The sequence below is a fragment of the Vanacampus margaritifer genome, chromosome 4 (assembly GCF_051991255.1).
Source record: "Vanacampus margaritifer isolate UIUO_Vmar chromosome 4, RoL_Vmar_1.0, whole genome shotgun sequence".
Classification (NCBI taxonomy): domain Eukaryota; kingdom Metazoa; phylum Chordata; class Actinopteri; order Syngnathiformes; family Syngnathidae; genus Vanacampus; species Vanacampus margaritifer.
The window spans coordinates 27,514,033-27,528,622 of NC_135435.1; the positions used below are offsets into that span (position 1 = coordinate 27,514,033).

General features: G+C 41.9%; 1 protein-coding gene across 1 annotated transcript; it reads right to left on the reverse strand.

Annotated features, from left to right (window-relative positions):
* Window positions 1-9,018: 9,018 nt before the first annotated feature.
* Window positions 9,019-12,954, reverse strand: LOC144050999 (uncharacterized). Its single transcript, XM_077564730.1, has 2 exons — window positions 12,782-12,954; window positions 9,019-10,998 (listed from the first exon to the last, which is right to left on the reverse strand). Exon 2 carries the CDS (start codon window positions 10,988-10,990, stop codon window positions 9,533-9,535), a length of 1,458 nt encoding a protein of 485 aa, XP_077420856.1. The 5' UTR covers window positions 10,991-10,998; window positions 12,782-12,954; the 3' UTR covers window positions 9,019-9,532.
* Between the last annotated feature and the right edge of the window lie 1,636 nt (window positions 12,955-14,590).

A 14,590-nucleotide genomic window follows, 5' to 3' on the forward strand; every position in this document is an offset into this window, starting at 1 on the left:
CCATTAATTAAGCCGTGTGGCACCTTGCTGGGCATTCCGGCAGACGTCCCACACACATTTGACAATTCGCTGTGCGTAAAAATGGGCGCATCTTCATTTTCCTGCCCGGGTCAAGCCTAGCTTAGCGTGTTTGTGAGTTTGGTAGCCTGCGTTACACCTCCATAGGTGTTCCGGCGGGTTTTTGTTTTGCACGCACTCGGCACGTCACAATTTGGGGACAAAAAGTAGACTAGAGTTTAGACTCGCTAAAACAAGTCTAAGTGGTGACGCAGCTAGTGTAGCGCGATTTTTGGTGGATTTGATCAAGACGCGAGCAGACAGATTCTGAGCTCCGTAGACGTGTGTGGTGGATGTCATCGTATTTTATTTTGAAATATGAGAGCAGTGTTGGGCAACTCCTCTGAATCATTGTAGAAATCAAGTCATTGAATTCTTATTATCATCCTTAAAATATTTTTAATAGCATCCCCGTGACCATGCAACACAACTATCGGCGCGGGTCCAATGTCCAATTGCTTTTAACACAAAACAATGAAGACCAGTAATGTTTTCTTAAGCCTCCATGTAAGGGTCATTGCAAAGTCAGCAGGTAACTGCACAGCAATATTTTGAAGGATAACGCTTTGTTATTTTTGGGAACTACGTTTATTGGGAATCTTTGTGGGAGGCTCAGTAGTTCCACACATGCCCGGGCGGGCGCACCATCAGGGCAGCCCTCCAGACCTCTCTCCTGCTTCCTCTCCAATTTCCACTGAGCATCAGCTGACTTGGCTTTTTTTGCTAAGTAGTGCAGAGGGAAGCGGTTTCTCCTTCTTTGCCTCTGTCATGCCGCTGAGAGTTTGGAGTGATGGAGCCTTGACCTGCTTTGCCTGACAGTACGGCATCACAAATTCAGCGCGAGATCTAAATCACTTCCCGGTGCTGAGTCATTCGGCCGATCCTACCCGGTATTCGGTCTCGTTGAGAGACCACCAGGGTCGCTTGGCGGATGAGATCAACCAGTAGACATGTTTATGGTTTGAAATTTACAGTCAAATTGAAAATGTTTCTGAGTTCAGTCGTTTATCTATGCTTTCCATATGTGGAGTTTTGACTGCACAAAAAATGGAGTATGGGTTAGGGTTTTTAGGTTTACATTGCAGTTTGTTTTTTTTTCCATACTAGAAGAGAGAGTCCATACTGACACGAACATGCAGTTCATCATCTTGTCAATGGCTGTCATGACCGAGATAAAATACTTCTTTGTCAAATTATTACCTCTTTTTCAAATTTTTCCGATTTGACATGTCATCATCATTGCTCTCTCTCTCTTTTTTATTTTTATTTTTATTTTTATTTTTATTTTTATTTTTATTTTTATTTTTATTTTTATTTTTATTTTTATTTTTATTTTTATTTTTCCATTTTTATTTTTATTTTTTATTTTTATTTTTCCATTTTTCCATTTTTATTTTTCCATTTTTATTTTTCCATTTTTATTTTCATTTTTATTTTTCATAATAATAAAAAAAAAAGGATTGCATTCACTCTTAAACGAGATGCCAATTCTTTCCCCTAAATAAAATCAAACAAAGCGGGGAATAATAGTTTGCAACTTTAAAGCACCATTCTTTATTTGACTAAAATACCGCAAGGATACCAAAATGTAATACATAATCCATTAATTTACGTGGAAAATGGATGAAAGACCCAGCCAGCAACATGCTTCCGGTGTAGACACTGTGTTGCATCAGAAACCTCTGATCTACATTTTCCAAAGCAATCACCGTTGCTCCTCCAAAAGTCTGAGGGGCAGTGAGGGGGAGGGGAGGGGGTGGGGGGTCTTGCATGTTTCAACTGTAAGCAGAGAGTACAAAGCAGCAAGGAGCTGCCAGTCCCTGTTAGGTGGACATATGGCAATGCCGTGGCCTGGGGCGTCATTTGGGGAGGGAGGGGGGGGGGGGGTCGCATGCCTTATGCGTTTCATTTTGTGTGCTTGCGTGTGTGTTTTGCGATGAATCTGTGACAAAGTTAAGGGGTTTAATGAGGCATGCAGGGGGGTTAGCAACAGAAGGAGGTTCCGGCACTCGCCCAGTGCATTGGAGGGAGGAGTCGGTTTGAAGTCCTTGTTGTTTGGACACAATGGGGCCCCCCTCCCCACTTGTCTCTGATCCCCACTTTCCGTCAGTTAGGTTGTTTACGGCCTTCATGTCCATTTTTCATTTCTTGAAGACATTGGGACCCCCAAAAAAAATCTCAGCACAGTTCAATAAAAAAAAGTGAACACTCCAAGTTATAGCATCAATATTTTGATATTTTGATTTTCAGTTTGTGTGTCAAGTGAACCGTTCACACATTTACACAAACCATTCATCTTTGTATAATGGTAAATATGCTATCATATGAATGGTGTGGCACATACAAATCGTCGCTGCTATGTGAAAAACACTTATGTCAATTTATTATTATTTTTTTTTTTTTACATTTTTATGTTTTGGGATGAAATTGAATGCAGACGTCACAAAAACGTAAAAATGTCAAAACCGGGGTAAAATATGGACATGAGTGTTTTTCCACACAGCAGCAACAAAACCAGCAACTTTAAATCTAGTTTCAAATAAGACAATCCAAAAAAATTAATAACTACGCTCATCATTCATTTTTGCAAATGTCAGTAAAAAAAAACAAAAAAACAAGATGTCCACATTAGTCTTAATAAGACCCTCCCATTTATTTTTTTATTTTTTTATTTTCACTCTCCCATTTATTTCTATCATCTTTAATTTCCTGTTTCTTTTTTTTTCCCCCAACTATCTACCGCCATCCTCCTATTTTAATGAGTGGAATGTTGTCTACTTCTTTCTCCTCAACAATGTCAACGCAACTGCACAAGCATTAAAAGCTGAGACGCTGATCTGTCGCGGCACTTTCAGAGTCCTCCGCAGTTAAACACATGTTGACACGGCATGACAAGAAGCACACTAAGAGCACGCCACAGCTGATCCATTAGGTAATCAACATTATCTGCTGAAGTGGTATTGACCTTGCCGTTTTTTTGCCAGTTTAGCATTAACTTTTCTGGAATTCATCTACAGAGGATTTCTCCCCAGCTTTAAGCTGCACGGACACGTCAGTTATTTACGCTTGAGTATTTGATCATAAGTTGCCCCCCCCCCCCCCCAAAAAAAAAAAGGGATGTACATATGGCTTGTCCTGTCCTGCGAATTAAACTGCGAGGCAGACGCGCTAAACACTTGTGCATGTTTTCATTCCATCAGTTTTTATTTACCCCCCCCCCCCTTCCTTCTCAGCGTGTATCAGAGGTTGTATAATTTCAAGAATAAATAATTCACCAGGGCTTGCGCTGCCATTACATAGTGGTTGTCTTCAAAGCAAGCAGCAGATTTGCCACTAGAGGAACAGTGAAGGTCATCTCTTTTGCCGTGGCGTGGACACGCCTCCGCGGTTCTGGTGACTGCAGCTGTAACAATGTACCACAGGAATGCTGTTTTCGGGAGACGTTGTGGATTGCTCGCCTTTTGGGGATCAAATACAGCCAGTGCAACTTGTTGGGTTGATATGTGAAAAGTCATGTGATGGCAAATTTTAGAGGGACTCGTTTGATTGCAGAATATTCGTGCCGTGAAGCAGCTGTGCGAGTCACTCAAAAAAAAAAAAAAAAACTGTTCAAGGGTCATCTCTACTGGCACCAACTACTCCATGAATGTTGCCATCTAAACGGCATTTAAAATGATGTGTGACAACGTGGCAGCTAAAGCTAAAGCTAACCATTTTCTATTGTTGATTACTGAAAAACGGAATAAGGTAGAAACAAACTTTTTTTCTGATGAAAGATGAGAGTCCAATCTTTCATTTGGTAGTATGTGTGTTTCCATAGTCCAAACACATAATTTTCTATGGACCTTGAAAGATCAGTCAAAATGCTTAAATCGGCTGGCACCCACAGCATCCCTTTTCTGAAAACGTCTAGCAGTCAAAGAGATAATCTGTCAAATAAAAATAAAATATACTCAACTCACCATACTCGCAAGCGTTCTAAGAACGGCCCCTACCTCAAACCTGAGCAAAAACTGTTAAGCGATTGTGTGTTTAATCAAGTTTGTTTGTTTTTAAGGAAAAACGTAACTGCTAAATTAGCTATGCTAACATGCTAGTTATGATAGCTAGACTTGCAAGCATTTCCTAAGAACAACAACTATCCATACAATTCTTGCTAACGGGCCGACGTGTTTATGAAAATACTTGACCATTACTCATACACACACAGTGCGCAGAAAATGAGCCGCTATAAAGTGCCCAGTCAGCGCAGCAGCTGCATCAGCAGAGTGAGACAGAATAGAAAGCAGTGTCTTTGTTTGCTTGTGTGTGTGTGTGTGTGTGTGTGTGTGTGTGTGTGTGTGTGTCTGTTAAGAGAAAGAACACATGTGAGGAGTTAAGGGTGATGGGGATCTCGGAGCAGACAAAGGAGGGGAATCACAGTCACACTCAGCATCCATTAGACCAGCCCCGTGGATCAATATTGATCCTCACGACCACAAGCTCGGTCTAATAGGCCTTCTGCCTGCTACGGTTCGATGACGGAGCATTAGCGCACATGTCCAAATGGACTCAGGGGTGACGCGCAGTCAGAAAAGCAGAAAATGAGGAATAAAGCTGTTTAACGGAGTAGGGAAGACAACAAGGCTGCTGATGTGTACAAAAAAAAAATGGTTTCTTGTGAGTGTGTGCTGTGTCTGGTGTTTGGTTTTGGCTTTGCCGTCTGTTGCGTTTGCCTGTGCGTTTCTTTCCGACACCCTCTAGCTTGGAAAACAAACAACGGTCAGCTGTGATTGTCAATTGGCCACATTTTGAGTCCGATTCTTCTTTCTTCACGATGCTCACATCCTCCAGACGCCCTAAAATTCCTTAATACTCAGGGAACGAGGAGGTCTGAACTTGCGCTAAGGGGAAGTCAAGTTTAAAAATAAAAATAAAAATGTTCTATACGCCATCACTAGTCTAAACTCGACATTGTGATCAATATTACGTTTGTGGAATCTGACTTAAATGGCAAAATTCACGTTTTTATCCTTCTCAGGGGGGGCGGCCATTTGGCCGCTTGCAAACTTGCTTGCGAATGTCACATGACCAAACCCAGAAAACAGGTGAGTGGTGATTGGTTGTTACCTGAGGCCTTAGGCACTGTGATGTCATTTTCAGTTGACAAGTGGCAAAATGGCTGCCCCCTGACGTGGATTTTGCTGCTTAATTCATACTCCACAAATGAAATATTAATCCAAATGCCGTGTTTAGACTGGTGGGGTGCCTAGAATATAATACTATATATGAATAAAGATTGACTTGACTTTTTAACTTCCTTCAATCCCTTTGTCCATACTGTGTCTTCCTAGAATAATTTGTGATGATGCACGATTACACTCAAATATGTAACCCCCTTTTTCACTCCTTCATTGGAAACATTTTGTGACTCACTCGGACATACCAATGCTATTTCTAATCAGAGCTTGCGGTTAACTATTTGTCAGCCATTCCGGCGTGAACGGCGAATTTCTACATGACTGTGTCCTCACGTGTGCCAACAAATACACTGAAGCCATTGTTAGCTCATATTGTCACAAATTTTCCAGGGAACGTTAGGTTACAATAGGTTAAAATGTCCTATTGTAACCGGATTATACATTGTCAGGGAATCAATCATTAGAGCATTCTAACAATGAGTTTGTTAAAAGGACATCGACGTTTGGTGCAGGAAGAAACATAGTGTACGTGAACTGCGTTGTTGGTGGCCTTCAATTCAAGAAAGTCACAGTAGTCACCGGTGTGAAATTGACAATAATAAATACATATTTACTGAATCTAGCTACTAGCTAACATGATGACATAGCTGGTTAGCATAGCTGGTTAGCATAGCTGGTTAGCATTTCAATGGACGTTTGGCTATTTGAGTTGTGATTGACTAGTGACAGATTTAGCATGGACCCTTCCTCGTGCTCAAAGTCCGTTGGGATAGTCACCCCAAAAAACTTCAAAGAAGCCACAGTGGATTGGTGCCTCGTACTCTTCTTCATCAAATAGCGGCTTTGGATTTAGTTCAAGGCTCTTCCCCCCCCCCCCCCCCCCCCCCCCCCCCGTTTGCTTCTCAGAGTATCAGTCAGCGTTAGCTAACGCCTGCAGGCTGAGAAAGAAGCTGGAACACAGTCTGTGCTTTGTGCAGGCCTTTGCATATAGAGCACATAGTGTCGGGGTAACCAGGCAGTGCAGCTGGCCTTTTGGCCTTTCACACAAGCTACTTTAAATCAAAAGCCAAAGGACAAGAGCCCCGTTCACTCGTTTCAAAAGACATTGAGGGAAAAGATCGAGGGAAATGTAGGGATGAGTTGTTTTCGGACAAAATGTACGATTGTGAATGCGCTGGTGGTCGTTTCTGCATTGGAAACATTTATTTTGACGATGACTCTAGCATTTAATATGTTTGGTGGGGGGGGGGGGGGGGGAACTTCCCGATTAGTTTGACACATTATCAGACAACAAATAAGAATTGTCTGCCATCAACGAGCATGCCAAGTATTCTTTCCAATAAATGTTGGGAAAGAGAGGACAACATGTCAGCAAGTTCTCCCTCCACAACCCCCTTGAAATCCCTCTCCACAACATTCCTTTCATAAATATGCAGCACCAGAGTTTTTTTTTTTTTTTAAAGAAACTAGAGCGCTGCTATGTGGATTGGCCTGGCAAGAAGCAATGGGAGGCTTTCATGATCCCTATCAGATCTCCTCCTATATGCTTTTGACCCAAGGTCCAGTAGTTTGTTCAAGGTTGGGTGATCACCCTTCTCCTCCCACCTCTCTTCCACTTCACACACACATGTGTGCACTCGCCTCCCAACTGTCCGCACGAGCGTACGCACGCATTTTCACTCCCCTGTGCTAATGTATGTGCGTTAGCGCTTACGTGACAAAGACCGTAGGACTTTTGACAGTGATTTGAACAGCAGGTCAGGCAACATACAAAAAAAAAACCTACAATGCAGTGTGTGGTCAATACAAAAACATGCACATCATAGACATCTAAAGCCTCATTTGACTGCGATATAGTGTGAACGTGCCAGAAGTGCAGCCAGACTGTCTTTCCTGGCTCTGTGAAGCATCAGAGTGCTCCCTTTCATCACTAACACAACCCCCCCCCCCCCCCCATTACTCTAGCTCGCATTCATGCCTCGTCGCCGTTAGATCCACGCCAGTACGGAGCTGTGAGCCGCCTTCACTAAAAACAGAGATCTAACTATAGCCGCGGTGACATATACGTGTGTCAGAAAATTTCCAGAGCTGGTGTCACAAAAGATATTTCAAAGCCAAAACTACAAACTGGGAGTTTTCTAAAATACCCTAGAAGAACATGATTGTGCTAGAGCAACCTCCCTACTCACCTGAGCAAGCTCGAGGGGCTCGTCAACTTGTTTTGAAGATATGGATCACAGCCCTGACAACGAAGCTGCAGACGATACCAGAATAATTCTCCCATAAGTGCATGAAGGCGTGGCAGTAGACTGGTTTAAGCCTGGAGAACCCAAGAACCCTTTTCTGCTTTGGAAAGTTATGAATTATACATTAAATGACTGCTATAAGTTCACTGAACACCAAAATATATGTTTTTTCAATTTTAACCCTTTTTTTTTTAAACTAGCTCAGAGTTGCTAATTTATCAAAATATATATATATAAAACATACTCCTAGGCATTCTGCAACATGATATGAAATAGAAAAAAAAATAATTTTACCATCTGATGGTTTGCTGAGAAGATGGTTTTGTTTGGATTGATTTCCAGCTCAACAAAACAGCATGTTTGTTGCCAGCCATCTTGTCACCATAAACTCTGGGTCATGTAAGTACAATATTCATCCACTAGATGGCCCCATGCAGGGGTCAGAAGTGGCACTCTGTACTTTTGAAGTTAAATTTGTAAAAAAAAAAAAAAGAAGAAGAAAAAAAAGGTCTTTATTTGAGTAGCAGAATTGATAGGGGCCAAATTTGACCCCGTGGGTTCTCCAGGGTTAAGATACACTCCAGGGGAAACTTTGTAGTTTAGATCTGAATTCTGAAATATTTTCCGTGACACCAGTCCTGAAAGTTTTCTGACAAACCTTGCACCAGAAGGAAGGCTATGCAGGGAAAATACGTCCCACGAGTGCTCTCTGCACATCAAAAATAGAAGCATTAACTTAAATAAACATTTTGTCAACTGGTTCCATGCAAACCTGTTTTGGTAGTCTTCAATATATCCAAAGTTTTGTGTTGAATACTTTTTGTCATGAGACGAAATATTAAGGTGAGTAGAAAGTGAGCCCTCAATGGGCAGCAATGTTACACAAACTAAAAATAAAATATTTGCAGTGAGCATGGACCTTCAGGGCATTGCTCTCCATTATCAGACAAAATGTGACCTGCATTACAGCTAGCAAGGTTGCTAATGTCACCAAGTACCGTACTTTAAAATGTTCGGTGTATTTTGTACCTTAGTTGTTCTTACAGCCTCATGCTATCAAACGCATTGTATTCACTAATCATGTGATTAGTTTGAATAAACTTGCACTAAATAACATGATAGGGGTTCATTCTGTTTGAAGGGGAAGCCAACCTGCCCATAAAATCGAAATATCTGGTTAATATTGCGCTAGTGGAATGTGAGCAAAATCTAGCAGTTTTTCATCAATATCAGATGGCGGCCATTTTGCCACTTACTGTCGAGTGAAAATGACATCACAGTTGCTCGGGTAACAGCCAATTGCAGTTCAGCTTCAGAAAACAGGTGAGCTGTGATTGGTCGTTACCCGAGCAACTGAGATGGCTAAAAACAACCGGATTTTGCTTCACAACTCATATTACACAAATATAATATTGATAAAAAAAATGTCACGTTTAGACTAGTGAGGTCAACATGTCGCATATTATTGTCAAGAAATGTTCAAGGTGGACTTCCCCTTTCGTGCTGAGAAGTACACGGAAAGACAAGAAGCTCACTGTGGGCTATGACAATCTTTTTATTCTCCGTTCAATCATTTTAAATTTAACAGATCTCACAAGTATCATTTGTTATAAAAGGCCAACGCATTGTATGGCTCTGCACATAATAGAAAGAATATATGAAAGTCAGCTAATATTGTCATATTAATCGGGCTCACACACAAAGACAGATTGAATCACTTCACTCGTTAATAACATGTCCATCGTTCGTCCAGTATTTTAATTCAGGTGTGCGGTTTAACTGTCTCGGGTCACCCCTCAAATTCTAAACACAAGTCTGTCCTTTGATTTTACCTGCTAGCTACCCAAGCTGTGTCTATGATCATGCGACTGCGTGTTTGTTTGCTTTTTTTTTTTTTACTCAAAACAAAATATATCGTTGCCTGAGTTACCGTTAAAAACACAACCATGATTTTTGACGTTTTCCCGGAAACCCTCGCCGCTTTTTTGTGATTCCTTGACGCCTTTCTGGCATCACCGGAAGATTTTGTCAAAATTCAAAACGGAAAGCTCAGACTTCCTGCGTGACCGCAGTACTCAGAGCCTCCACCATGTCAGCGACGGCCTCCGGGACTTCCTGGACATCCCCACTCAGGTTAACGTCGGTTTTCAGTTCAAAGTCACTCAGCTTCTTGACAGGCGACTCCGGCGACTTCTCAATCCCATTAACACATTCCTCGGGGTGTGCGGCGACTGCGCACTCTCCATTCACAGCCGGGAAATCTGCGACTTCCGTCACATCCTCTGGAAGAGGAAAGCTCTCTGTATCGCCGTTTTCCATCTTTGTTTGGACCACACTCTCTGGGCAAGGCACATCTTCTATGGGAGCTCGGGCTGTCGTATCAGATTCTGCAAGTTCTGCTATGTCTGGTCCGGCTGCTTCATCATTTAAAAGCTGGATTTCCTCCGCATCTACAGTCTCGAGTTCTGTGCTCTCACCTGTGGCCGCTGTTGGAACAGGCTCGTCTTCTTGGCCTTGTTCCTCGGATTGTGGTTCCTGTGTGGCAACCTCCTGCTCTGGCTCCGGTTCTTTCTCTGTCACGGATTCTGGCTCAGGCTCTGTTTCCAAAATGGTCTCTTGCTCGATTACGGGCTCAGCTAATGGTTCGAGCTCCTGAGCAAGGGGAGGTTGGGCTGTCTCCTCCAAAATGATCTCAGTCTCTGAAACAGTCACTGGAATGGGTTCTGGCTCTATGGGTGCCTCCTCTGGACTGGTTGTAACAGCCTCGGCTTCTGTCACAGTTTCTTTAACTGTAGAAGGTTCTTCAACAGGTTCAGGTGCAGCTGCGGGCTCGAGTTCTGCCTCGGCTGGCGCAGCCTCTTTGACTGTAGCTTCTTCTGGTAATGGTGATGCTGCCTCTGGAATGAAAACCGCCCCCTCTGGTGCTGCGGTCGGTTCTTCTACTACTGCAGCTTTTTCCTCTTGAATTGGAGCTGCTGCTGCGATTGGACCTGGTCCCTCCGGTATTGAAGCCACTTCTTCTGGCGCTGCAGATGATTCCGGTGTAGCTGGTTCCTCTGGTGCTGCTGCTTCTTTGAATGCGTCTGGTTCTTCCGATACCGGAGCTGCCTCTTCTTGGGCTAGAACTGGTTGTTCTGGATCAGAAGCTGCTTCTTTATTGACTACGACTGATTCTTCTGGAACCGGAGCTGCTTCTTCCTTGACTGGGACTGGTTCTTCTGGTACCGGAGCTGCTTCTTCTTTCACTGCGATTGGTTCTTCTGGTGGAGCGGAATTAGGCTCTTCCGGGGCTTTGGCTGCTTCAGTTTCTGCTGCCACATCCGACCCAACAGCTTCCTCTTCCACTGTGCCTGATCCAGTTGTCACATGAGCTTCTGTGGGCGGTGCCGCATCCTCCCCTTTGCCGGACTCCTCAGCACTTGCTGCCGGTGCTGCAGTCTCATCCTTTTTTTCTTTGGGATCACTCACGTCGTAACCCTTCTTCTTCTTGCTCAGTTTTCCTCCCATGGTGTCACCTATAAAAAAAATAAAATAAAAAAAAATAGGTGATAAAGATTAAGGCATTGCGTAACCTTGGAACATGCCGTAATTTGACTTTAATTAAATAGACGGGGATAATCACATTCATTTCCACTGGTAAATTAGATAATTCAATTCACCTGACTAACATGAGTTTAAACACAGGATGTAAGACTCATGACCATACTAGCATAACACAATTAACATTCATTACATGCTCTATTTTAAATGGGGATGTTTGAATAATGTTTTATTCTTCAATTAAAAAAAAAAAAAGAAGTTTGTATTTAATTATGCAGCAGCTTTATGTCCCAGTAATCCAAAAGAACAACCCGATGAAAATGTTCTCTTCATCCTACACTACAACAGGGAATTAGAGGGCTTTTTTTGGACACTATTTGAATTATTGTATTGTTTATGATGACAAATATAACATATAACAGCCTTATTTTCAGTGGGAACTACAGATTGGTGTCTGTGAGCACAATGACCGTTCAATGAGGATGTATCAAAGGCTGCAGCTGATTACCACACAACTGGACTTCCTTTCTGTATTTAAAAAAAAAAAAAAAGGAGAACTGGTTGTTCCTTCCATTTTGCTACCTGCTTTTCAACCCAGTGAGAATGAATCAATGTTTGAAAATGTTGTATAAAAAAAAACTGCGTCAGATGATAGGGTTATAAAGCAACATATTACATTACGATTTGAGTACAGTGTTAAAAATGATGGCAATATATTACAACCATACTTTTATGTGTGTGTGTGGGGGGGGGGGGGGGGGACTTGACATATAGAACCCATGTGAGGGCAACATATGGGCACCAAATTGAAAGACCAGGGAACTGTCCATAGTGCTGCAGTGGAGCAATCAAGCCACACCGTGGCCACACAGAACCGTGCTGGGATTGGCTGCAAATCCATTTCACCTATGGCCACTCCCCACTACGCCATTTCACTAAAACTGACTTGCGTCTGCTTTAAAACCAGCACATCTCAAACAACTTCGTTTTAATGTGGATGATTTATCATTCGTCTCCACGTTCAATGATGTGATTGAAGTAGTTAACATGTTGATAAAACATCCAATTTCATATCATGGGGAAGCAACAAGATAATGCGCAGCGGCTCTTTTTTGAAAGGCATTTGGTTTATGAAGGATGAATTCAAAGATTGAAGCAGCATGTGTCTGCCGGTTGGTAACAAAGGAATGAGAGAGCAAGTGGGTTTAGACAACAAATTGGTAGAGTAATAATGTAATTAGGAGATAAGACTGAGCACTTTCCAACCACTGTCCATCCCCCACCTCTCACTCTCTCTTGCTGTGCTCTTTTTGTTCACAGGTTTGAACACGCACACACCAAAAAAAAAAAAAAAAACTCTTTTCAAACATCATATTCAGCAAAAATGTCCTCCGGTATATAACCAAGTCGAAACTCGAGAACTTTGTTGCGCTTTCTCTTTTGTGCATTTTTAATTCATTGGATGGCCTACTTAAAAAAAAAAAAAAATCTGAGCTGCTGCCGGTAAAGCGCACACAGGCTGAACCAGTCTGGAGAAGAAAAGAAAAGGGGAAAAAAAAACCTCCCCGGCTATTGAAATTGAAATTCATTTGCATAATTAGAGAAAAGGAATAGCGAGAACAATAGGAAAGCTGCACAGAAGAACTGCTACTTTCATTCACTCTTTCTTTCTATTGAGAAAATGAAAGAAAAAAAAACAACAACGACGCATCTCGTTCAAAAATAACATTTCCCAAAAAAAGCATCGGTTTGACCAACCTGTGAGTGAGGAGAGTGATCAATCGGTCTCCAGATTCCGCTTGAATGTGATAATGGAGGTGAAAGCCTTGCAAGTGACAGCTGCGGATTCCGCTCTTGCTCTCCGAGGGTGCAGTGTGGGTTTGAGGAGTGCCCCTCAGACATCTGTCGCTATCACAATGCAGCCTGGGCCCACCAGGGCTCCTCACTGCAATCTATACCCTGCCGAGTTTTAACCCCTCCTCTCCCGCACACACCCTCTCCACCACTGCACAAGTACTAATATATATGTATACTGTATATTTGGGGACCAACGAGGATTGTAACAACAAAGACAGCAATGTTAAATTCGCAAAAAAAGAAAACATGAGGAATCATATCAGGGGAGCCCTCAGGGGGGTGTAATTGTAAGATAAATTATGCATGGGAGGTATCATGTCAATGAAATCTCAATTGCTTTGTAAATAAATAGTGATAGTGGTGACTGTAACATGTTATTTTATGTCACCTATCTAGCACTGAATATGCAGAGAGCTGCGTCCCACAGAACACTAAACTGATTTGGTCGTGTTGGCAAATGGTTTACTGAGTTAATTCAATGACACGGGTCTTTTTCAGATGGCTGAAAAATAATTGATTTGATTGACATTTTCTTAATTTTCTATGAAATGCTCCTCGTAGATTAAATCACTCAGTGGATATGTTTAGGGATATAGCGCCCTCTTCTGTAAGATCAGCACAATGCATATGGGTAAGCAAACACTCATTTAAGTACTCATTCATTTCCTTTTGAACTTTCATTTTCAATCATGAGGTTTTGTCTCTTTCCTCCAAAGTGACTATAATTTGAATATTGAAAACCTAAACTATATTATCTGCATAATCTTGTTAGCCCTGGATCTTGATTTTTTTTTTTTTAATTGTGCTGCTAATTTCTGTTTAACAAATGGGACAAAGATTCCTTTTATGAGCAAAAGAAAACAAGATCAATCTGGCATGTTTTTCTTTGCTGGAAGCAAAGCTCGGCAGTGGCAAAGGGGCAGCAGCAAAGGCCGAGTTTCACATGATGCAAATGTTCTGGAATGCAATTCCCACGAGTTGAACCACAAGCCCGGTCTGTCACTGATCTGCTCCCGCAAACATGGGAGTCAACATGCATGTGAACAACTTGAGAAATTCCCTAAATACACAAGCCAAATGTTCACAGTTTGCGATGACGAAGATCTAGACGTACAGTCATTCCTGCAGGGTGCCGTGAGAGCTCATCAGGGGTGTTATGGGAAATGATCCAAGTTCGTTTAAATTGCTCAAAGATTATTATTAATGAATTACAAATACATCTTTGTTCATCTATCTATGCCAGCGATGTATAGTGACAGGCGGAACAAACACATTTGCTTGGGTGGCAGAAGGTATGAAAAACCTGTGTAGCTATCCACCTGTTGTCATTTGTACAGAATAAGTCAATGCTTCATGCCAGTTTAGTAAATTTCACACAGTATGCCAATGCCAAATTCCTGGATCAATATAGGTTGAGAAAGACTGATGTAGAGAAAGAATGCAAAAGTGAGAGGTTTCTGCAGGAATGAGTGTCTGGGAACTTTCTCAGGAGTGTAAGCTAATGTTTGTTCTGCTTTTATATAAATGAGAAGCAATTAGGCTTTCATCTGTCACAAGTGTCAAACTGTAGTGGGATTGCTTTTGCATTCCACTGCCCTTATTTTGTGTATTTGTCTCAGGTTAAAAATACACAATTTGATAAAAAGGATGATATATTCTATAAGTAGTTCTCTGCTGCTGGCTGTTATATAAAGAACGTATAAATGAATG

Bases quoted from the DNA above. Each gene is read 5' to 3' on its own strand.
- LOC144050999 (XM_077564730.1), bottom strand. From the start codon at position 10,990: ATGGGAGGAAAACTGAGCAAGAAGAAGAAGGGTTACGACGTGAGTGAT.